The sequence below is a fragment of the Batrachochytrium dendrobatidis genome (assembly GCF_000203795.2).
Source record: "Batrachochytrium dendrobatidis JAM81 unplaced genomic scaffold BATDEscaffold_16, whole genome shotgun sequence".
NCBI classification, from domain to species: Eukaryota; Fungi; Chytridiomycota; class Chytridiomycetes; order Rhizophydiales; genus Batrachochytrium; species Batrachochytrium dendrobatidis.
The window spans coordinates 1-24,066 of record NW_006281114.1 but is presented as its reverse complement, the minus strand read 5'-3'; the positions used below and the strand labels follow the sequence as shown (position 1 = coordinate 24,066).

At 40.8% G+C, this 24,066-nt stretch overlaps 10 protein-coding genes across 10 annotated transcripts; 7 read left to right on the top strand and 3 right to left on the bottom strand.

The window, feature by feature from the left end:
* Positions 1 to 161: 161 nt before the first annotated feature.
* On the top strand, positions 162 to 2,649 carry BATDEDRAFT_27980 (uncharacterized protein; the record flags this gene model as incomplete). Its single annotated transcript, XM_006682318.1, has 7 exons — positions 162 to 240; positions 324 to 845; positions 946 to 1,437; positions 1,496 to 1,734; positions 1,795 to 1,812; positions 1,878 to 2,466; positions 2,555 to 2,649. 7 exons carry the CDS (start codon positions 162 to 164, stop codon positions 2,647 to 2,649), a joined length of 2,034 nt encoding a protein of 677 aa, XP_006682381.1.
* A 319-nt stretch (positions 2,650 to 2,968) lies between these two features.
* Positions 2,969 to 5,279, bottom strand: BATDEDRAFT_27979 (uncharacterized protein; the record flags this gene model as incomplete). Its single annotated transcript, XM_006682317.1, has 4 exons — positions 2,969 to 3,627; positions 3,711 to 4,092; positions 4,164 to 4,660; positions 4,907 to 5,279. 4 exons carry the CDS (start codon positions 5,277 to 5,279, stop codon positions 2,969 to 2,971), a joined length of 1,911 nt encoding a protein of 636 aa, XP_006682380.1.
* A 187-nt stretch (positions 5,280 to 5,466) lies between these two features.
* On the bottom strand, positions 5,467 to 7,812 carry BATDEDRAFT_14509 (uncharacterized protein; the record flags this gene model as incomplete). The annotated part of the gene is made up of 2 exons (XM_006682290.1): positions 5,467 to 6,320; positions 6,360 to 7,812. 2 exons carry the CDS (start codon positions 7,810 to 7,812, stop codon positions 5,467 to 5,469), a joined length of 2,307 nt encoding a protein of 768 aa, XP_006682353.1.
* A 1,654-nt stretch (positions 7,813 to 9,466) lies between these two features.
* On the top strand, positions 9,467 to 10,776 carry BATDEDRAFT_36127 (uncharacterized protein; the record flags this gene model as incomplete). Its single annotated transcript, XM_006682380.1, has 4 exons — positions 9,467 to 9,683; positions 9,753 to 9,854; positions 9,938 to 10,371; positions 10,433 to 10,776. The coding sequence occupies 4 exons, from the start codon at positions 9,467 to 9,469 to the stop codon at positions 10,661 to 10,663; spliced, it is 984 nt and encodes a 327-aa protein (XP_006682443.1). The 3' UTR covers positions 10,664 to 10,776.
* Positions 10,777 to 11,129: 353 nt separating this feature from the next.
* On the top strand, positions 11,130 to 13,511 carry BATDEDRAFT_36126 (uncharacterized protein; the record flags this gene model as incomplete). Its single annotated transcript, XM_006682379.1, has 6 exons — positions 11,130 to 11,404; positions 11,488 to 11,615; positions 11,872 to 11,974; positions 12,044 to 12,118; positions 12,205 to 12,356; positions 12,466 to 13,511. 6 exons carry the CDS (start codon positions 11,130 to 11,132, stop codon positions 13,509 to 13,511), a joined length of 1,779 nt encoding a protein of 592 aa, XP_006682442.1.
* Positions 13,512 to 14,006: 495 nt separating this feature from the next.
* BATDEDRAFT_92096 (uncharacterized protein) lies at positions 14,007 to 15,113 on the top strand. Its single transcript, XM_006682445.1, has 2 exons — positions 14,007 to 14,906; positions 14,977 to 15,113. Exons 1-2 carry the CDS (start codon positions 14,051 to 14,053, stop codon positions 15,093 to 15,095), a joined length of 975 nt encoding a protein of 324 aa, XP_006682508.1. The 5' UTR covers positions 14,007 to 14,050; the 3' UTR covers positions 15,096 to 15,113.
* Positions 15,114 to 15,491: 378 nt separating this feature from the next.
* Positions 15,492 to 16,942, top strand: BATDEDRAFT_36125 (uncharacterized protein; the record flags this gene model as incomplete). The annotated part of the gene is made up of 6 exons (XM_006682378.1): positions 15,492 to 15,504; positions 15,626 to 15,691; positions 15,782 to 16,037; positions 16,131 to 16,188; positions 16,260 to 16,436; positions 16,510 to 16,942. The coding sequence occupies 6 exons, from the start codon at positions 15,492 to 15,494 to the stop codon at positions 16,930 to 16,932; spliced, it is 993 nt and encodes a 330-aa protein (XP_006682441.1). The 3' UTR covers positions 16,933 to 16,942.
* A 1,397-nt stretch (positions 16,943 to 18,339) lies between these two features.
* BATDEDRAFT_92259 (uncharacterized protein) lies at positions 18,340 to 19,324 on the top strand (the record flags this gene model as incomplete). Its single annotated transcript, XM_006682444.1, has 2 exons — positions 18,340 to 18,852; positions 18,932 to 19,324. The coding sequence occupies 2 exons, from the start codon at positions 18,340 to 18,342 to the stop codon at positions 19,322 to 19,324; spliced, it is 906 nt and encodes a 301-aa protein (XP_006682507.1).
* Positions 19,325 to 19,557: 233 nt separating this feature from the next.
* BATDEDRAFT_92261 (uncharacterized protein) lies at positions 19,558 to 21,822 on the bottom strand (the record flags this gene model as incomplete). Its single annotated transcript, XM_006682406.1, has 3 exons — positions 19,558 to 21,318; positions 21,423 to 21,646; positions 21,789 to 21,822. The coding sequence occupies 3 exons, from the start codon at positions 21,820 to 21,822 to the stop codon at positions 19,558 to 19,560; spliced, it is 2,019 nt and encodes a 672-aa protein (XP_006682469.1).
* Positions 21,823 to 22,172: 350 nt separating this feature from the next.
* BATDEDRAFT_27971 (uncharacterized protein) lies at positions 22,173 to 24,002 on the top strand (the record flags this gene model as incomplete). Its single annotated transcript, XM_006682316.1, has 4 exons — positions 22,173 to 22,221; positions 22,582 to 22,883; positions 22,995 to 23,875; positions 23,949 to 24,002. Coding segments are annotated over 4 exons (1,286 nt in total), but the record flags the coding sequence as incomplete, so codon positions are not given.
* Between the last annotated feature and the right edge of the window lie 64 nt (positions 24,003 to 24,066).

Sequence of the window (24,066 nt, the reverse complement as noted above, 5' to 3'; positions counted from 1 at the left end):
TTTTAGAGAATCCACGTTTTTAAAATACTGCAACAGCTTGCTTGATGCCATCAGAATATTTAAACGTGAAATGAGTTTCAAATATAAATAGTTTCTCCATTTGTCGATAGTTGTGATTGAAATTTAAAGCAATTCTACTTGTCCGATAAAAACGAGAACGAATGCTTAGTGGGATTGAAGCCATAGAAGGCACTGGACATACACAACGAATCAACCATGCTAGAGTGCCTGACATTTTAGGTAAACTCATTAGTAGTCTACGCTAGCTGCATCTTGTTCAAACAGCACTAGTCATTCACTGATACCGCTGTTTTTACCATTAGAACAATTGGCTGCAGACTTGGAAACGCTTCACAAGGATGAAATAATCGATATAATGGCTCAAGCAGATCCTTTAGCCAACTTTTCTCTGGAACTTAGCTTACTTGATTATATTGAGCTCAATGGATTTCTTAGCTCATTGTTAGTAAGAGAGCCTACCCAAATGCTGCCTATTCTCGATCGATCACTTATACTGGCACAACAGCATATCAAATCCACCAGCCAGATTGCTCAGCACTTGTCAATAAAACGCAACTGCCACGTTCGTATTACTCGTCCCAATGACTGTGAGGAAATTGTGCGATCTAGAGTGCCTCGATGTGCTGATGTGGGCCGATTGGTCTTTTTCAAAGGCACTGTAATTCGTACAGGCATGGTCAAGATGCTTGAAACATGCAAAACATGGACTTGTATGAATGGATGTGGCAAAACTTTTTTGGTCAAATATGATCGTGAGCAGCATAATGCAATACCCAAACCTACTAGATGTTTTGCTCTATCAAACACCACTGAAAAATGTCAAGGTACAAAATTTGTCGAAGTTCCTAATAGTTCAGGCAAGTTTAAAGCGTATCGAGTTTTCAAGTCAAATGCTTGATGGATTGTATTAATCTTTAAATGTAGATGATCTTTCAAATATATGCAAAGACTATCAGGAGATCAAGGTGCAGGAACAAGTCACTAAACTTGCCATGGGTACAATCCCTAGATCCATTGCGGTCATTCTTGAAGATGATCTTGTGGATGAATGTAAAGCTGGCGATGATATATGGGTTACAGGAACAGTGATTCGTAGATGGGCATCTTTATCTCCGAATGAGCGCTGCGACATTGAAATTGCAATGCATGCCAATAACATTCGCCTCAACAACCAAACTTTTACAAATGCGCTACTGACTGACGAAACCAAGATGTGGTTTGAAAAGTTTTGGGATAAATACAAAGAGTCTCCACTTACAGGCAGAAACCTAATTATCCAAAGCTTTTGTCCCAAAGTATTTGGACTATACGTAGTAAAAGTTGCTGTAATGCTATTGCTTGTTGGTGGAGTGCCAAAATATGAAAATGGACTTAAAATCCGCGGCGACTCGCACATTCTGCTCGTTGGAGATCCAGGTAGTAGTACTTGAATGGTTTGTTTTTAGATTGCAAATCTCATTTTTGGAAATTCTAGGTACAGGAAAATCACAGTTTCTTCGATATGCGGCCCAGTTAAGCCCACGATCTGTATTCACCACTGGTATTGGATCAACTAGTGCTGGCCTAACTGTATCTGCGAATCGTGATTCAGGAGAATGGCAGCTTGAGGCTGGCGCATTAGTGCTTGCTGATCGTGGCCTATGTTGTATTGACGAATTTGGTGGTATTCGTGAAAACGACAAGGCCGCAATCCATGAGGCCATGGAACAACAGGTACACTGCTTTATTGATTGAAACCGCTGTTTATTTTGAATACTAACTATATGTGCTCAGACTATTAGCGTAGCCAAGGTATATTGAGTTGTAGTTGGCAATGCTATACATGAATGTGCAAACGTGTTGACATTCGGTTTTAGGCTGGTCTTGTATGCAAACTTAATACTCGATGCTCGATATTGGCTAGCACAAATCCAAAGGGAAAATACGATCCAAAACAAGGAGTCGAAGTCAATATTGCATTAGCAAGCCCTCTTCTTTCCCGATTTGATCTTATTCTTCTTCTTCTCGACACACAAAATCCCGAATGGGACAAAGTAGTATCTTCGTTTATCCTTGATACTGAAATATCAGGTAAACCTCCAGTAGAAGCTGTTGGGGATTTATGGGACCACGAATGCCTTCAATCTTATATATGCTACATCAAAGAAACATACATGCCAAAACTCACTCCAGAAGCAAACGATGTATTAAAAAAGTACTATCAGTTGCAAAGAGGAGGGGATTTGCAGAATTCAGCGAGAACGACCATTCGACTGCTTGAAAGCTTAATTCGATTAGCTCAGGCACATGCTAGATTAATGTGCCGGCACGATGTTAGGGTCATGGATGCTATTATAGCTGTAAGCATTGTCGAGGCCTCAATACATTCCATGGCACTACTTGGATCTACTTCGACACTCCACGCTCCATTTCCAACTGACCCAGAACAAGATTATGCTAGAATAGGTGATGCTTTCACAGTTATATATGCATTGACCTGCATTTTACTAGACGTGACTAATCCTATAAATACATGTTTAAAATATGATAATAGAGGGTATTATTATGGATCGATTGGGACTTGCTAGGTCACCAACATACTCGCCCACACCCAATCTGCCAAGTTCACAATCACCCATATCGCCCTAAACACTGCAACAAATGAATCGAGTGTGGAAGAGCTTTTCAAACTATTATTTCTGTTTCAATTGCTAACCATCGACTAAAAGTAATATCTGGATGGCTTCTATAAACGTAGACTGAAAGCAGTACAGTTTAAACAAAAACAATGGATGCAAACACTTGAAGTTTATTCAGATATGATTTGTTAGGACACTGAAATTGAATCCACTCAAATGTACACTAATACGTATCACTCAGTTGAATTTGAAGCAATTTTTATTTTAGCAATCTTAGGTGGATGGAAACCTATGGCATTGTTGCTTTTAAAATAGATTGTTTGAAATAATCATGTATTGACGTACTTGGGTCCACCACCACCTTCGGGTACACTCCAGTCAATGTTCTGACTAGGATCTTTGATATCGCACGTTTTACAGTGAATACAGTTGCTAGCATTAATCTGAAACCGTTTTTTTCCAGGGTTTGCTTCATCATCAAGGTACTCGTAAACACCAGCAGGACAAAATTTCTGTTCGGGGCCACCATATACCTTCCAGTTATGTTCAAGCTGTGGAGATGGACCAGATTTGAGACGAAGGTGTACGGGTTGATTTTCTTCGTGAGATGTGCCAGTGCGAGAAACGCTTTCCAAAAGATCAAAACTGATGACACCGTCAGGCTTAGGGTAATGAATTGGATTAGCAGATTTGATGGGTGTGAGGGATTCATGGTCTTTCTGCGCTGGATGACTGAATGTCCAGGGAACTCGTCCTTTTAAAAACAAGGTGTCCAACCCGGAATAAATGAGACCACCCCACAATCCAAGAACAGAATGGAAAGAAGGGCGAATGTTGCGTACTTCATACAGCTCTTTCCATACCCATGATGATTTCAACGTGTCTACATAGTTTGTGAGAAGAAGTGGGGCAGTGGAGGGTTCGGTAGTGTCAGATCCGGCAGAAATGCCCTCAATCTTTTCGTAAGCTGCATCACCGGCAAGCATACCTGCATGTTACAAGCGCAAATCAAAATATCAGTGAATCAAATCTTGATACAATACATTGCTTCATCTATATCAAAAGACTCACCGCTCTTCATAGCAGTATGGGTGCCCTTGATTTTAGGAACGTTGAGAAATCCGGCAGTACATCCAATCAAGGCAGCGCCGGGAACAATCAGCTTTGGAATACTCTGAAGTCCTCCTTCGTTAAGTGCACGGGCACCATAAGATAGTACTTTACCGCCTTCTAAATATTTTTTGATATGTGGGTGATGCTTGTATCTCTGAAACTCGCGATATGGGCTGAGGGTTGGATTAGAATAGTTGAGCGACGTGACAAAGCCAACCGCACACAGGTTATTCTCTAAATGGTACATGAATGCACCGCCATAGGTTTTGTAGTCCATGGGCCATCCGACTGAATGAAGAACCAAGCCTGGATCATGCTTTGAAGGATCAAGCTCCCAAACCTAATTAAACATGACGTCAATACCATGCATACTTTGAAACCAACCCTTGGATCTAATATCAATAAATATACCTCTTTGATGCCAATACCGTAGGTTTGGGCCTCAGAATCTTTACGCAAATCAAACTTTTGAATAAGTTTTTTTGTTAAACTGCCATGGCACCCTTCGGCAAGCAATGTTACTCGGGCATGAATCTCCATTCCGCGCTCAAAATTATCTTTGGGCTTGCCATCCTTGCCAATACCAACATCGTTTGTAGCAATACCCTTGACAGATCCATCTTCATGATACAAGATCTCGCTTGCAGCAAATGAAGGATAAATCTCCACACCGACTTCATCAGCCTGCTCGCCCAACCATCTGACAAAGTTGTTGAGAGAGACAATATAGTTTCCCGAGTTGGTCATTTGGGGTGGATGAGGAATTGGAACAGCATATTTTTCAGTAAAAAGATACATTCTGTCTTTTGTAGCAGGAGTATTGAGCGGAGCACCCTTTTCTTTCCAATCTGGAATGAGTTCGTTCAGTGCGCGCGGCTCGAGGACAGCTCCAGAAAGGATATGCGCGCCTGTTTAATCAATGTTAGCCCAAGTTGCTTGTATAGTGAGCCAATGAAATGTCTACTACATTCCAGATTAAGCTAAAGGGATATTGTAGGTAGGGTGATCAACAAAATACAGCAATGAGATAGTTTTGAAAATAGCCGCAGTTGCAACTTGGCCTCCATTTTGATGGCACCCAGTGCCAATATCTAAAAACAAAACAATCGCTGTTGCAATGAATACTCGACCAAAGTATATACGATAAAACTCACCAACTTCGGCGCCCTTTTCAACCACAAAGACTCTAGTATCTTTGCCATCAGCCAAGGCTCGTTTCCTAATCTGAATAGCAGCAGACAAGCCAGCAGGGCCAGCTCCAACGATACACACATCTACCTGTTCAGAAAACCGCTCGCCATTGAGAATGGCTTTTGTTTCGTCGTCTAGTTGCTGACGGGTGAATGGAGTGGAGTGATAGGAGCGATCTTGTTTATTGACGATACGAGAGGGGATGGAGCGAGACTGGAGCTGGATGCGAGTAGGAAGCAGACAATAGGAATCGGATACGAGTGAAGTAACAGTATTGATTCTACAAGAGAGAGCCAGGCCAAACACTCGCCTGGAACTACGACACACGGACGACATTGTTCGTTAAGATAAAATGTCAGAAATTCACGGCCGTCATTGACGTCAGCTTACCCATACACGTGATCATTGGTTGTTTGAATTTACTTTTAGACTGTCAGCTGTTTGATTTCAAAAATAGTTTTTATTACAGAAAATACAGCCGTCAGCAGATCCAAAGATGCTTTAAATTAGGATTCATTTTGTATTAGCGAAACACTGCATTGGTAATAAGATACATAGTGGACCCAATAAACCGCACACCCGTCAACCCAAGAATAGAGTAAAAGATAAACTGCAGGTATGGGTTAAAGCTCTTGGTTTGTCTAATCCCTAAAACAGGCAATATACGACTACGAATACTTTCAGTCGTAAACACAATAATCACAGCTGCGTTCATAAACATCCATGTCAGAACAATACGGGTGCGGAAGTTGTGGAAGTAGTCTTCCTGTTTGGTTTTGGCATCTCGTCGCTTCTTTTCATTGGGACGAGGTTGACGAAGGTTGCGGATAAAGGTCTCATAGTTTGCGTTGATATCATTGTGATCAGTCGGTACTTCGACCTCGACTGTCATTTTACCATCCTTTCCTTTGATAGTTTTAGCTCCTCCCAAAGACGAGGCTGAATTGTCTCCCTTTGTGCCCCAGGAAACATCATGCAAGTTGCAGAAAGCATAAACATTGAGAATGTTGGTAAAGGCTGGCAAGAAGAACATGTACTGCGGGAATGAAGTCAGCATATGCCATGGATCCAGATGCATCAGCGATGCTACAATGTAGATGCCGTAGGTAGCACCCACAGATAGGATCGTGTCACGCATGGCAGGATTGGATACCCATAGTGTCGAAAAAGATGCCTTTTCTGCTGGAGTCAGCTGCTGCACGATGGAGAAGACGGAGAACCCAGACAGATAAATCATGGATCCCATAATCACTGCAAAGATAAATATACACGATGCGTAAACGTACTTTGATCCTTGAGGACGATTACCCATAGACGAAATAAAAATAAGAACAATAGCAAAAATGTAAAGCTCTCGCAAGATCTGAAACACTAGATCTGTTTTGCCAAAGAAAGGATCAATATCTCCCAGTCCACCCGAGAGTTGAATTGGCACTCCATCCAAATTCACGTTTTTGTTGATGAATCCATCATACAAAAAGGTAAAGGTGAGGTAGAAGGACGACAGTCCAAACCAATTGAAGATCAGCTGAATAAAGTTGTACATGTACTCCAAGAGTAGCAGTAGTTTGCGCAGGATACCGTGTCCAGATCGGAAAATATAGTACCAATGGGTCAGTGAATGCACACCAGCAAAGAAGGAGCCATTGAGCCAACGACGACGCTGCGAGATAAATTCGGGAACAGAGTCTGGCACATCTGTTTCGGCCTTGGCAGCCTTGACATACTTGAGCAGCCACGCTTCACCACGCTTGGTAGATATCTCAAAACACAAGATACGATCCTCGGCAAGATACATGTTGGCAGCAAAAATATCAGCACCGTCATGCATGAGTTCACCTTTAAAGTACTGTTCCAAGGGTCTACCTTGAAGTGCAGCATAACGATAGGCGGAAAATGCGCCAGGCAGTACAGAAATAAAGCCACAGACCGACTCAAAGGGTTTATCCAAAATATTGGACATTTTGTACTCAAAGTTCTGTGCAGCAACCAACGGATTAAACAGATTGGTGCATCCAGGTCCAAGCTCGGCGTAAATTTCACCACAGGCGCCTCCAATAGAGGCATTCTTGTCAAATGACTTCCATAAAGAGTAGAGAGAGGTGTTGGTAGGCTTAGTGCCTACATCGATCAAAATACAGATATTGGGTCGGATCAATGGGCCAAAAGAGTTGAAAAACCATCTATGGGAGTTGATTTTCTTGGCATTGTTTTCTTTAAGACAAAACATGATTTGTACGGGAACGTATCCTTTTTCATGGCCATGAACCTTTAGTTCGGGAGTCACACAGACTTGAGTGGTATATTCAAACAAATGTGCAGTAACAGGCCTTTCGTTGACATGGTCCTTCATGATACCTTCCTGGTATACACCCATCAATCCCAATACGTCCAACACACGAGGATTAACCTTGGCACGACCATCAGATACAATGCAGATGATGGCTTTTTTCCAGCCATCTACACCCCATGTCTTGGATCGTGTTCGCGAACACAGATATACAATGTTCTTGAACAGGGCTTGCATTGACTTGCAAAACAAATAGTCGTCTTCGTTGTACATGGTTACCACAATAAACAGTTCAGTTGGACGGGCATACTCTTGCTGACGGAGAGTGTATCCACGCTTCACGAAATCATCTGCGGGGCAAGTGACTGCAGTATATCGCATATGGGTAAACTCTTCGCCAGATCCAATTTTTCCCATCTGTAGTACTCTGTCAGGAACAGGCACATCAATCACCAAGTTGCCCTGTGGGGTCAAAGGAATATTGCGAACAGTGCGTTTGCGAGCAATAGCATTGTGGGGTATCAGCTGACTGGCGTTTGGATTTGCAGCAACGCCATACTGAATAGAATGGTCCGCCATATTTCTGTGGCTTGGAGAAAGAGATGTAATGAGGCCAGACGGCATCTGATTGGTATAGCTACTGCCATTATGCAATTCTGTAGAAAGCAAAGGCCTGTGCTGAGGCGGAGATGAGCCACTATATGAAGATGGTGCTGGCGCATACTTTGACTGTTGAAATTGCTGCTGATAATGTCCTGCTACAGGTGGACGAGGAGAAAATTGCACCTCTGAAGTAGCTGAAGGTGGATTGTAGCTCCTGTTGGACTGATTCCTCTGCGGTGGCATAGGGTAACCTCGTTGACGATCTACAGTCATGGCAATACATGTTTCATCGATATACAGTTGCAGTCAGACCCAGACCGTTGTGAAAAATCAAAAAGCCATCGTCAAAGTAATGAATTATACAAAGGGTTGTACAGTAATGAATGCATGGAACACAATATATGATTTTGTTGTATAGAAAGTAATAGTATAATTAGTGAAGGTGTCGATATGGCAATAATTCGCTAGAAGCTTGATTCATGCATATGGTAATTAAAGAAAACAACTAACCATCGTCGTTGTATTCCAAGTTACTATTCATGATAGTATTGAAGAATCACCGTTTATTTCAACAACCTGGCAGGTTGTAATTAAATCAAACAGTAGAATTGAGGACTGAGAGCAAAAGGACAAGTGCAAGACCGGTTTGTTTCAAGTGCGAGTTTGAATCCAGAAGAAATGGAAATGCAGTGCCAACTTGCATTTGTTAATGCTGAAATAATTCGCTCCACGCGTCGGTTTCATGAATTGACAAAACCCGTAGCTTACCACGTGGTTTAATTGTACTATTTTGCTGCCGTATTCATATAAAATGAAACGCTTATTTTTCTCGAGTCATTATTTTGCTAATAAACAGTGGGTGGATGTTTACGCTTTCTTAATAAGAATTGACTGCTATAATAACGGGCATTTTCAATTCTCCTAAACACAATGCGCATCATATGATGCACAGACTATAGTTTTAAATGTATTCTTTTCTTTCCATTTGGTATAACCATGTATTACACGATTGGCAAGCTTGGACTCGGATATTGGCTCGACTGTTTTGATGTCAATTCAACTCTACAAGCTCATGCATTCTAAATCCTATACGTTTGCGTTCTAGTTCAAGGGAACAATGATTGCATGTTTCAGAAATGCGACCATTGCTTTCATGGCCACCAAAAGACCAGTTAAGCAAAGAATTCAAAGGGCACAATGCCATTCAGTAAGTGATGTGGGACTGAGACCAACCATTTCATAAAGCGGTTGTTTATTAGATACTCTTATTTAGTGCTCTACTTTACATGAATATAACTGTAGTTGTGATGGTTACGTGGTGTATAGTGAGTTATTAGCCAGTTTGTAGAATTATTTCGAAAATGGGTTCAAATTGCATTCTACTAGTGAAACTTGATCACTCAGTCGATATTGATGGTATTGTAATGACTGGTTCGATTATTACAAAACACTTGAATTCCAGTCATAATGACACAACTTCTGGTTGATTTTCAAGTCTTTAGCGGCCACTCTTTAGGGCTGAATTTAGCAACATTTGACAATCAAGCTTTTTGTCATGAACATATATCACGTGATTTGGAATGTTTTGATTTGACCGTCAGCGGCTAATCAAGCTTAACCCAACACAAGAATGCTTATTCCGTCACTGCCATCCCTGCCTATTGTCGACATCAGTGCCTTTGTATCTGGTAAAGGCACTTTTGAGGAAAAGACTGTAACTGCCAAGGCCATTGACAGTGCTTGCCGAGAGTTTGGATTTTTCTATCTAATTGGCCATGGTTTGAGTGAGCATGAAGTCAGCGAAATCCGTACTCTTTCATGCGATTTTTTCGCTTTGCCTCTTGAAGGTAGTTGATGCAACTGTGCAAGTATATATCAAAAATACTGTCCTACACTAAACCCACTTATTATGATAGAAAAGGAAGAGATCTCTATTGAAAAGACTGACTTGGCCCGTGGATACCAGCGAATAGGCCAAAACATTACCAAGTATGCCAAAGATTGGCATGAGGGTATCGGTATGTTGGCATGATATGGCTGTAGAAACAATGTGTAGTCGATCATAGTGGGTAACTGGTTTTTTGAATGCTATTCAATCTAGATCTATATGCGCCAGTTGGTCCGGAGCATATAATCAAAAAAAGAGGACTCCAGACTTTGTCAGGAACCAATCCAATTCCAGCTCGTCCAGCTAATTTTCAAGATGTTGTGGATCGTTATGTTGAAAAAATGCAAGCATTGGGCATGGCTACTATGCAAGCCATGGCAATGGGACTTGGACTTCCTGAGCACTGTTTTGATTCAAGCATGGACAATTCATTCTGGGTGATGCGCATGATTGGATATCCACCTCTGATGAAAGAAGATGCTGATGTGGGGATCAGCTGTGGTGAGCATACTGATTATGGGTGCTTGACCATTCTGAACACAGATGAGACCACTGGTGCATTGCAAGTCAAGTCCAAATCTGGTGAATGGATCAATGCTGATCCGATTCCAGGAGCATTTGTGATCAACATTGGTGACATGGTCAATGTAAGTTGATTATATCTTGAACCCATTCGATGCTGCTCGCACTAACCCAATTCTACATCAGGTCTGGACAAACGAGCTATACACATCTACATTACATAGAGTGATACATACCAAAGACAGTTTCCGTATATCAGTACCATTCTTTTTTGAACCCAACTTTGATGCAATAATAGCTCCACTACCAGAGTGTGTTAAGATGTCAGGAAAACCAGCACTGTTTCAACCACTGTTATATGGAGATCATCTACTGGGAAAAGTGAATTCCAACTTTGATGTGAGCACTGGGAAATAAGCAGTATGTTGGTTTGAGTAGTCACCACAGTAGGACTGAACAACTTGCAGCCGTACTCACGTAAAATGGAACAAAAAGGTTGTTAATGTACAATAAACAACCCATCTCAAACCAATAGTTTTCATTAAATTTACTGGCAATACTTTGTTCTTTAACAAGGATGATCAATCTTGTTAGTGATTAGCATCTACAGATTTATTCTTGAAATGTGCAATCTTCAACTAAGACGCAAGCGTAACTACAATTTCACGACACAAGGTTCTATAGAGTTGAAAACAGCTAAACTCGATATCTGAATTGCAGTGAATAAAACTGATTTCAAACATAGTTTATCAAAGAGTTGAAACTATTTCCAATAACGATTTCCAAGTGCAATGACATTCAATAGCAAGATCGCAAGCGTTCCATTTTACGTGAATGCGCTGCAAATAATTTCAAGGCTTGAATTCACTTCATCTTACACCAAATGTCGCAAAGTGATGGTCCTGCGAATGCCGGCACTACCAACACCATTCAACCAAAGTCTAAAGCTGTCGCTACTCAAGCTTCATCATGTCTGCAACTGATTCAAATGCTATCCACCTTGTTACCGCCCACTATTATCCAAGAACTCGGTCCAAAATGCTGCAAGTGGTCTAGCGGGTCTTTAGGTGCTCCTACGATCCTGCAGCGCTTACTGTCCAACTCCCCTCTGCCTCCAGGCATTTGGGTTTCATGCGATGGTCCAAACCTCACTGAGATGTGAGTTTGAAATATACTCTGCTATCGTCTTGCACTTTTAATCCTAACATTCATGACTTTTACCTTTTGGAACTTGTTCTCAGCTATATCGATGGTCACAGCAATTATACTCTGCAAGGCACCTTATCCGAAGCTGGGTTCCCAGGAAACTTGACTCATTTGAGATTGATTGCTCTTCATAATCACAAGCAACTAACTGGCTCTGTTCCTGGTAATGTATTATCTTGAACATCAATCATTTGGAGTGCAATGACTGCTGGATGGGTCCTGTACTCTCGCTTTCAACTACGCCTTTTGCCTTGATTTCTTTTCAAGGCTGTATAGGGCTACCATTCCTTGTAACGCTTTCAACCACTCTGTTCAACCTAGTCTATTTCTAACTTATTTTTATTTCGAATTCACCCATCAAATACTAAATGACTGGTGCTCATACGATAAATCGACATGTGAAATGCAATATTTGCTAGATTTATCGAGTCTGGACCAGCTACAATATATTGATTTGCATGGAAATAGCCATGTTGGACTGCTTCCAAGTGGACTTTCTAATGGTGCTACTCTAAGACATATGTAAGCTACCTTGCCTTTATTTCAACTGCAGTCCAAAGCTAACCCTGTAACGGTAAATCTTACTGGTAGTGACTTTTCAAATACTATGATCTCGGGCGATATTCCTTGGGATATTCCTGTCACTTTTCCTACACTGTCCTATCTGTAAGTCTCATTCAACCCATTGTATACAAAACAGATTTTTAGACCTTGAACATTAAAACTTGCTCATCTTTGAATATAAATGACAGTAATCTTTCAAATACATATGTGTTTGATCTTGTCCCTGATTTATCCCGTATGCCAGGTCTGACCACATGCGACCTAGAGAGCTTATATATGTGTGCTCCCAACACCCTCGCCAAGGATGCTATTTGTACCAAGGGTGTACGAATCTGTCAAGGTATAGAAAGCAAACCCGTTCAATTATTAAAACACCATGCTTTTCAGCATACTTTTGTTTATTAGTCACTAAGCCGCCATTCTATAATGACATTTGAAATGGTGTTTAGATTCGGATCTAAAAGGAATTGCAAATGGAGCAAATAGTCCATCTAAAGAATCGAAAGGCGGCGGCACTCCCTTCTCCAACATTGCTATTGCTGGTCTTTTGGTTGCATGTATATCTATCCTTTCAGTTTTTATCTTTATCACAATCAGGGTCACCTATTACCGTAAAGAGCGACGTTCTGCCCAGCAAAACAGAGGTGGTGAAAAATCCTCTCCCTTTGGACAATTGTCCAGAAGGGGGTTGGCTGGTACTGACGACCTTGTCCATACTGGTCAATCAGAAAACCTGCACAATACTATGCGTTCCAAAGCAGGCTCTAGTCTTGATTATACTGATGCCTTGAACCGTATGCGTTTACTTCCACACAACAGCAGTCGATCGACACTTTCAGGAATGCCAGACGATCAAACCAGCTCAACACATACTCCACAATTTGTTGTTCTTCACAGAACCGACACTACCGCTACTCTCAGCTCATTTAATTCAGTCCCATGTATCGATGAGCAGCCATCTAATTTTACTGACGAGGATCGTATTTGCATGCGTTTGCATCGCCTAGGAAACCGTGTTCTTAATGACCCTCTCTCTCTTTCCCAAATCAACCGCCGTAGTTTAGAAATGACTGGCACTTTGTACAACTCCTCCTCTCGGAGCTTTTACGAGGACCAAAGAAGCTTGGCTTTGAATTCATACATTTTAAACAAAACTGGCGATGGTACACAGGCCACAGCCAACTCATCTGCGTTGAGACTGCTTAGTCAACCTTTGACAGATCTTGCATCAGATCCAAAAACACTACGGAGTTATCTAAAGGCCTTGCTATCTACTGCTCAACAACGCAATTTAGATATTCTTTTACGAGACATGTGCTTGGATCGTATTGAAACATGTTTGGGGGATGATTCGGTAATGCTGGTAAGAAGGGACGAATCAAAGGAAGGCACAGGCTATGATGATGTGTCAAGTTTTGGCAGTGGATTCCACGGCAAAATAATTTCATGGCAGCCAAAACTACTGCTGGAAGATGGACGGCTGAATGATACTTAATTCTTGTTGATATAGCCGCACTCACATAAAATGGAATAATAAATGTTAAAATACACAATAAACAGCAGTCTCATGAAATGATAATCTACACTAATTTATCAGATTGTGTCTACTGGTCTCATGTCTATTTTTGTACAAGACAACTCTGTTCACATCACAGTTGTAATAAATTCCACATCTTTCAACTCTTCATTACAAGTGAACATTGGGTGATTGGCATGCAGAAATGGTATGTATTCCTGAAACGTGTAATCGTTGCTATCTTGAACTAGAGCATATTTGCGAGTTTTCAGAACAAAGTCTCTTCAATGCCACGATCGTGCCAGATATTCCTTGGTTGCGTGTAAAGCCAACATTTCCAATAAACAGTCATTTCAAATACAAAAAAATAATCCATTCTACGTGACTAGAGCTGTAAAATTCAAACTGCATAATTTAGTCGAGTTTCCTTTTATTGAGAATCAACTCGACAATTTAGACTTGCTCATATTAATACCATTTTTATTACCCAACAGGATTGGTCTTTACTTGTTACTAAAATGGACAGTAACAGTCCGGATGCATTTTCAGGATCTGTTGACACTAGCAAACCGCTCGATGCAGCATCACTCTACACCCATTACAATGCATATTACACATCCTTGGGAGTCGATACAGCGACTGCCGCTTACTATGCTGCCATGTACGCTGCAGAATATTCTGCAGCAATGTCGCAATATGCTAAACCACTTGTTTCGGCATCTGCCAAGTCATCCACAGATGCCTCTGGATCAGGAACAATAGGGAAGCATGATGATGCAAAAACAGATGCTGCCACTATCAGCAATAAAAACAACTCATCAACTCCTTTTCCAGAAGGACATCCTGCCAACACTGAATCGAATAATGGTGTTCCTTATCCAGTTGGCTACACTCCAAACAAATCCAAACAAACAGGATCATCTGCAACAATCCAGGTTCGATCTAAACGAGATGCAACCAAACTATCAACGGGAGTTGCACCCAAGTCAGCTACTACAGCCGCCATTTCTGTTGGTAAATCTAATCCTACCTCTGCAACTCATATATCTGCATCCGCCCAGTCAACCGCCGATACAGTCCGACTGGATCCTATTCAATCGACAAAAAGGCAAAAACGACTCACAATGAGAGTGGCTGGTGGTAAGGTGTGGTCTGACCCGACTATGCTTGAGTGGGATGAGAACGACTACCGACTTTTTTGTGGAGATATTGGAAACGAAGTATCCGATGATCTACTGACAAAATCGTTTAGCAAATATCCATCAATGCTCCGTGCACATGTTGTTCGGGATAAAAACAATCAGAGTAAAGGATTTGGGTTTGTTAGTTTTAAAGATCCAGAAGACTTTGTCAAGGCCATGCGGGAGATGAACGGTAAACTCTAGTTGTGATGAGTTTGGATGCTTTTGGTCGTGCTAATCTATACTTTTTGAATGTTTTGTAGGCAAATATGTGGGAAACCGGCCAATTAAGTTGAGAAAGTCGACTTGGAAAGACAGAGTGGGCGATAACAAAAACCTGAAGCGATTGGCTGGCTTTTCCAATGTGCTTTCTAAGAAATAAACTGCAGTCTAATGTCGAGTTTTGGATAATGAATTGCTTTAATTTATCTGGTATGAAAGCCACATTTTTACATCAAGACGTTGGCTTGCAAACCTTTGATTATTTATCCAGTGCTTTAGCTTCATGTTTACTAGTGTCTTTTTGACTCCACAAGAATGTTAGATTGCATTTTATCTCACATTTCACCGTGTTCTCCGACTCGTAATCTGCCAAATTATCATCATTCGTAATGCCATTCCGAATCATATATCAAAAAGGTTGAAGCAGTACTATCGTTAAACAGCATTTGCACAAATCAACGCTATATTATTGTTTTTTATTTAAATCGGCAAATAGCATATCTGAATTCAAACATTGTTCAAGGTATATTGCGTGTGCAGTAGACTATACAATATCATGGCTTTGTTACGTGTGTTGACCACTTTAGTGGTGATGTATTGCGGCCAATGTCTAGGCAAGTACATATTGACAAGCATATCATTTACTAAGCATACATGGACTAACTTGATTCAGCTCTAATTGATGTATAGGTGCTCCGCTTGTTATTCCAGCCATATTTCCTAAACCATATATCGCGTATCCCAACTGCACAACAGGTATATTTCGTTTCTAATGTTCATGAGTATATTCATACATGCAATCAATGAAATTATCAACCTATTCAATTTTACATTTGTATTATTTAGCATGTGGATCAAAAAAGGCATGTCCTCAAACGCCATGCATGCTCGGATCAGCCAATACTACCTCCAACACCCCAGGATTTGTTTTACAAAGCCTGTGCAACATGCCACAATTGATCTGGACATCGCGAGATGATCTTCATCCTTGTCAGGAATATTCTGGTTTGAATTTAGTCGAAATTGCATATGGAATTGATCGTGGTAATTTAGATATTGTTCGCGATCCTACTGGGTATGACGCTAGTGTGTGGCGAGTACTGTAAGCGTACATAATTCTGTATTGAACATATTGTACTTGCATAAAAGCATGTATGTGTTTCAAACCTCACCAATGAATTGATTTCTTTTATAGATATCCTGGTAGTAGCTATCGACCCAAAGCCATCGATGCACCAATCGGCGGAGCTGGTGTGAGTACTTTATAAAATATTACGTTTCATCATATCATATTGTTGACTTTGAGCCAACGGTCAACCATTAGTTCTATAGTGCACCAATAGATCTTTCAAACGCCAAATCAGTGACATATCAATACGACGTACTATTTCCAGTCGGATTTGATTTCGTCAAGGGAGGAAAACTACCTGGTTTATTTGGTGGCCATCCAGAATGCTCTGGAGGTGCTAAAGCCTTGGATTGCTTTTCTACCAGACTCATGGTAAGTAACCCGATCCATTAAGCTCCAACAAATGAATGAAGATAAATTTAATATCTCTAACCTACTCGAAAAGTTTCGAGCGTACGGAGATGGTGAGCTCTACCTCTACTCGGATAAAAACGCTCAGGACCCACGACTGTGCATTAATCAAACCATTCCATTAGTTCCCGGCACAGTTTGTGACGATAAATATGGTACATCCATTGGTCGTGGAGCGTGGCGATTCCCTCTTGGAGAATGGACAAGTGTTCAGCAAACCATTACTTTAAACACCATCGATTCACACACCCTGCTACCCAATCGTAATGGTTTGGCGGTGATTCGAGTCAATGGGGATACGGTGATTGACACAGGGAATATTGTGTATCAGACATCAAACATTGGATTTGCGGGAATTGATTTCGAGACTTTCTTTGGGGGAAGCACAAATGATTGGGCTACTCCAAGAGATCAGGTCACATACTTTCGCAAGCAAAAACTAAAGATTGAATATTGATCAGACCTATAATTATGAGATGTGTTTCAAATTTTAGTGTAATCGACTAATTTTTGAACGAGACTGGCCAGTATCTTGTAAACCAGAGTCTTAACGCAACCATCAGACCGTGCTTGTCTGGAACCAAAGCGTAGTGGAAAAAATGAAATTCAAACAATTGCCACTTTAGAACTGGTTTTTTATTTTGCCATTGGTCAACGCTGATATAAATCCATTGTGTAGCATATATATTAGCAAATCCTTGCACCAGTCTAGTAAATACTGTGCAGTTTCAATTGCTTATTGTGCAAAATTTGAATGAATGTGCTATTATGAAAAGCTGAAATGATGACAGTTCCATTGTATACATTAGCCTGTCAGCGTATCACACGGCTATAAGCATTACATAATATAATCTGAACTATGTCGGTCATAAAGGAATACATTTTAAATCAGGGTCGGTAGATGCCTGGTTTATCAACCATCGGAGTTTAAATTATGTCGACTCAGCAAAATCCACCAGCCATATGAATATTTTTCAGTCATATAGATGATTGCATCTAGCGAGTTTTTGTTCACCTGGTGCTGAGTGGCACTGACTATTTCTTGTTCACTAAAAACATTCCGACCCATTCAACTTTCAATGATTGTTACGAATCTAAAAGCGCTATTGTGTTTGAGAAAGACAAAATAACTATGCACGCGCTTTTGAGAGATTGATTGTTGCAGCTTAATTTATCTAGTCATTTCACGGCATATGTGCAAGCGTTGGTTTAAACTCAGATTGTTGACTAAAAATATAAATACAGCGTTACATCTTTCTTTAAGTCTGTATCACTGAAACATACTTAAGTAGTCCAATACCTTTTACTCACTACAACTTCATTGAAATGCATTTCTCTGCCATAATCTCGTTGACATTTGGGCTTGCTGGTACGATTGCACCTTTGATTCATTAGTGAATGGATCAAGCTTTGATCGTGTTTATTAGAAACTAATCTACTTTTCACCTTGTTTTAAACTCATCAGGCATAGTTCCGGCTGTTCTCGCATTTCCATACCATTCTGGATGCAATTCACGTAAGTTTCTATATCCGACCAAATCTTGCAAAATGATTGCCTATTCCCTATATGCATGCCCTACCATATGGTGGAAATCATTCCGCCTAAACCAAGTGAATGATTCACCACATGCATACTGAGCTGAGCCATTAACGCATCACCAGAATATAATTTGCTAATTCATCGTTTTGTACTACCCAAATATTCCCTTATTGCACAGCTTCCCAATGTGGACGCGTATCACTTGGCTGTGATACATTGTGCCCTTCAGGAGTAGAATGCTTTCTTCACGAGGACTGCATCTCCAACATATGTAAAGACCAAAAATGTGTCGATGTGGAAAACTCTAGGTCAAAGTTGCGACTTATGAAGCGTGCGTCGTCCAAGAAAACCTCTGTTAAGCATGCGTCGTCCAAGAAAACTCCTATTAAGCGTCCTGTCCAATACTGTATTATTCCAACCCCTACTCAAGACCCGACTACCACTGCCTCTACCTCGGTACCCACATTGACAGGCAATCGATGGCAAGCCTCTGACTTTCTCCAAGCTAGCCTTTCCAAGCTAAATATTATGCAGGATAGGTACGGAGTAGACAATCGATATTTTGTCAATGACCCCGTTGTAAAGGGAAATATAGTCTTGAAAGTGGATTACCCTGCTGGAAGCTATAACCCTAGTGGTCCAATTATTGGTGGAACTGGGTTCTATGCTCAACCAATAGATCTTAGCGCAGCAAAAACTACCATGTTTCAATATGATATCTATTTCCAACCTGGGTTTGATTTTGTCAAGGGTGGCAAGTTGCCCGGTATATACGGTGGACATTCTGGATGCTCTGGTGGTCGCAATTCACAAGACTGCTTTTCGTCTCGATTCATGGTGAGCGTTATTTGATTGGGAGTTGATTGCACATTTGTAACTTATTTATTAACCCGAGAATCTATATTATGAATGTTAGTTTAGGACCGGGGGTGCTGGTGAATCTTATATATATCTTCCATTTGATCAACAAGTACCTGGATTCTGCAAAATACCACCTAAAAGTGTCTGTAACCCAGATTATGGTACATCTATTGGCCGTGGATCATGGACATTTCCCACAGGAGAATGGGTCACTGTCAGTCAAACTATCACTCTCAATACTGTGGGTGTGGCTGACGGATCTATCACGGTAAAAGTTAATGGCAGAACCGCGATCCAGTTTAATGAGATTGTATGGATAACAGATTCTAGCGTTGGATTCCTTGGAATTGATTTCGAGACATTCTTTGGTGGAAGCTCGAGTGATTGGGCGACGCCTACTGATCAGTACACTTTGTACAAAAACCTTATCATTCAAAGTCTTGACTGAGATGAATAAGCTGTTAAATTGTTTTGCAAAACATTGCTTCTATACCTACCAATTACACGTATACATTTGATTGTTATATACAAATATATTGATATGATTTATTTATTTTTGTTTATGGAGTGGTTTCTGATTTAAATTGCATGATGTATAGTTTGCTAGTCTCACCAAAAATATTAATAGAATAGCAACCACAGATAGAACCTCGACTAAAAAGTTGATGTTTGAATATCGCTTCAACGGCCTGATCCAAACGATGGCGAAAACGAATGAGTTTTGCTCATGTCCGACTCGTAGAATTGCCCAAATTGATCCATTTTTACTCGACCAAACTTGACTGCAATCCCATGTGGAGGTGGAACAGCACATACAGGCAATGCATCTTGATCAATATCCTTTCGTGGGCGTCGAATCAAAAGCTTTGAGTAATATCCAAAAATCTTGGCTGAAACTGTATAAATGAATAGCCATACTACTGCTAGCACAAATTCGATATACGTTGTAATTTTCCTTGGTGCAGTAAACTTTCGTGCTACAAGTATAATTGAAAGATGCCAAGGCTGTGATAATTCGTGGTATGTCAATCGCTGTCGCAGATTAATCTGATCCGCTATATCTTTTTTGACAAAACTTCTGCTATAGGGGATATTTTCCGACCTTTCATGATTGAGATGAATAAATGACGTGCTGAGCTGGCTAATCAAATCGGGTGTGTTCTTTGGTGGAATTGTATTTTCTTTCATCAATTCACTCTTGGATGATTGTGGTGTCAAAAACCCGATACGATGGTCATCCTGATTTCCCATGAACAACTCTAGTCCATCTTGACGAGCAAAATCTTGAAAATGACCCATATATTTTCTTGACAGCCAAATGCCAATGAGTTTCAATGAAGCAGGTATTGTCCATCCCACTTCTAGAGATAGCAGATGCGTGCATATCATTGACGTTCCGGTGTAATATTGGCTAAGCATGTTTGAGTTGTCGATCCATAGCTTCCTCCAAGATCGATCAGTGTCAAAATTCAAGTCTTGAAGATGCGATTCACATCCTGCCAGATCGCACATAATTTGTCGAAAAATGTAGCTTGATACATGATAATGTGCCAAACTAACTTCATCTACGCAATCAAGCGAATTGAACCGAATTACTGCCTGTTGTTTGCAGTTGATTACCGTACTACTGACTCTATCATCAATGCGATTATACTTGTGCTCACAAAGAATATCATCCAAAATCCGCATCAAACGCTGACTTGTCTTCAAATTAGTTGGTGCTTGCTGTCGAAGGTAAGCCACATTGTCACCATGAAACCCAATCAAAGCCTTTTCATATGCTCGGCTTAATTTGGCGGTATCGCTGTTGTGATCGCGACAGTTGAGCAGGTCAACAGCGTATATCTTTTGACCATAACTTTGTAATAGATGCTCAAAATGATGACTCATTGCGTCCATGGACTCGTTTGACTGAACTTGACTGAGATCGATTGGTGGCTCGCAAAACGGTTCTGTAACGTTTTTTTGATTCCAAAACAGTGGCACAGATCCACGAATCATACAAAACGAAGATATGCCGTGGTCGTGCACTACCAAAACATTGGTGTCCACTTCTATTGCCGAGTGTCCAAACTCGTCTACTCCACGACACCAATATCGAGCTCCAGCTTGATGGCGATTGATCCTGGATATCAAAAAAACAGACACTGATATGTTTTGAATGCTGGTCACCATGGATCCTACATGGCCGCATATTATTGGTGTCACAAATGCATCGGTCCCCTTGTCAACAAAAATACGCAACATATGCTTATTCCACACATATTGATCATTGGCATGCGAGAAAAAGGAATGTGCGTTCGTGCTGGATCTGGAGTAGTTTAAACTATTTTCAAACCCTGATAGTGATCCATTGGCTAGATCCATATCCAAAGAATAGTACTTGTTTCCAGCACAGTACTCGTCCTTGATAAGTCTTAGGCATATTCTTTCGTGCTCTTCCTGTGGCATTGTATTTTCATTTAAATTGTATTAGATCGATTATCATACAATAGTGCATTGGGTGTAACATTTTCAATTACTAGCGACTCGTTGAAATCATATACCTCGCGTAAACTAGGCGATATTGAACTTTTAAACACCACTATCGGCTTAACATCACGAATATGCCAAACATGAACAGTTTGCTGGATGTTGGTTGCAACCAAGTCACGATCCACCACGACAAAAATGTATTTGATGAATCCAAGATCCAAGTGTCCAACGATACCATAATATGTCAACTCTGAAAGAACCTTGTCCGTGTTTGGAGTGTACATGTCCTGAGATTCTACATGAATTGCACATTATAAATTGATCCAAGTCAGTACGTTTCACTGCAAAAGCAGGATATACTAGTAGTCTCTGGTATCCAGTAAACGAATACCAAACAATGAATGCATGCCCTTGTATTGGTCCAAAGTGCAGTTTACCTCCAAGCGTCATGCAACCATCATGTTGGCCCATAAAAATGAGGGTTTTTGCAAAACTGGTTTGTCGAATGGGTTGTAGTGTGACTGTGCCAGATTCGAAAATGGTCAATAGTGAGTCTGATGGGATTTCTCAATTGAATAGAAGGTGTCCAGCGGATGGTCAGTGCATGCATTCGATACCAGCACAGTTGAGATTAAAGTCAAACGATTCGTTAGTATGTCGGCCAGTCAGGTGCATCAAATGGTATGAATTCATAATTAAACTTCAAGACCACATTGATTCTACTCAAGGTGTTGGTTGCCAGTGCCATACCATATTGAACCGACTCCATTGCTGGATTTACTATCCTATTTTACTCCAAGTTACAATTTTCAAGAAAGCAGATGTTCGCGTCGAAACTGGGAGAGCTGGGAATGTTTGCTCCGAGTCCAGGTGAGATGAGTCTTGGAATTATGGCTGTTGATGGTCTGCTCCATTACATAGAGCTGTGCTTGGACATGTCTTGGTGATGAATATCCATAGATTTTGGACCAGATATGGGCAAATAGAAGACATTGGTGTCACTTGCATTTACAATGTACACGCTATTATCATCAAGTTGAAATGAGTTGGTTGACATACTATACTAGTTCATGGCTGCTCAACACATTCCAGTATAAATTCAGTATTGGATTTATTGTGAGTTGGCACTAGTTTGAAGGTCCATGGACAAGCATTGTTCAAAAATACCAAACATGTCGAAAACGTCCATTTGAAAATAATGCTAATTCAACTGTCAATGGGTGAATACAGATTCCGGGATACTCAATGCATTCCCATTGTCTGTAAAACGTAAACTCATCTTGGAAATTACGCAGTGTTTGCTACCTCGTAGCTCACCACTTGGTGATCCAGGTGCCATTTTAACCTCTGCTACCCATGTTAATTGGATGATGGAGGTCATTGGTCAGGGATTTTCGCTACCTATCGAAGATGTGATTGTAATACAGGATGCCATCAATGTGTATCACTCGTGGCTTCTTGAAAAATCAACACGACCTGCTATTATCCAACAATGTGGTGACAGCAGCGATCTTGCTCAAGGATTCTTTCAGGTGATTCATCATGTGTTATTTTAATATATATGCAGTCAAACATAGTGTTGAGCGATCGTGCTGACTATCATTGTGGAATCCATCTGTGCATTACCAAACCCAAATGCGTAGACAATATTCAAACACTACTCGCTCATGTTTGTGCCAAGAGTTGGAAACAGTGTTCAATCAATCAATTTGCAGCAATCAATATCCACCAATTCCAAAATATCAGATTTAGAAGAGTGTGCTGATAACACCGCAGCGCATATTGAGCTCTGCAGAAAGGTGTTGTCTATTTTATTGGCAGCATCAAAAACATTGGCAAATACATTTACAACAGAAACATGGGTAGTTCTTTTCAAGGTATTGTTGGGAATCAGCGACATTATTCTAACGCAGCCCATCAGTACTCGAACACCGATCGGCGTTCTTTCAACACCCAGCACACCAGGAAATTTAAAGTCGTCCAAATCCGTCGCTACACCTTTGTTGGATGATATTGAACCGTATTGCAGCGGACCAGTGATGGCAGACAGAATTTGCGAACCCATGATCAAAACATTGCTGGAAATATGGCTTAGGTCAGGAATTTTATCAGTAGAAATGTGGGATCGTCTCAAAAAGCACTTTGTGACATGGACACATCGAATAGAAGTGATTCATCATTGGAGCGCAGTTATTTATGGACTCACACAAAATGTTGTAAAGTATATATTTGACGAGTCTAAACTGCAGTCCACCGTCACGATTGCGTTGCATAATGGAGGAAACATCTCCATTGATTTCACAAGTGATTTCCTGGTATATTCCTGGCACCGTACAATCTACATGATTGGAAATACATGCGCACTGAGCTGCCGAAACTTTGTTGTCGCCATCACGGGTCTTTCAAAATCAATATCATTGTTGTATTCTATAGATGCTGGATCAAATGGCATGGTTGATGGAAACACGATCTTGAACATGTTTGGCGAGTGGCTTTTTCAAGCAGCCATGATGCACGAAGTCGGGTGAGTTTATGCCAAACAATAGTGGTTTATACTGTAGTTGGATGCCATGGCTCATGCTTTATCGGCAATTTAGATTTGAAGAAGGACGGGCTGAAGCGCTTGGAACACTATGTCGTATATTTTCAAAGTATCAGAAAACCACCAAATTCCTTGCAGTCTATCTGGAGCACTTTTACAATGCTCTGCATTTG

What these genes read in the sequence shown, in the direction of transcription:
- BATDEDRAFT_92096 (XM_006682445.1), top strand. Translation starts at nt 14,051, where the DNA reads ATGGACAGTAACAGTCCGGATGCATTTTCAGGATCTGTTGACACTAGC. An exon ending in GGCCATGCGGGAGATGAACG is followed by an intron (nt 14,907 to 14,976) that starts GTAAACTCTAGT and finishes AATGTTTTGTAG; the next exon opens with GCAAATATGTGGGAAACCGG.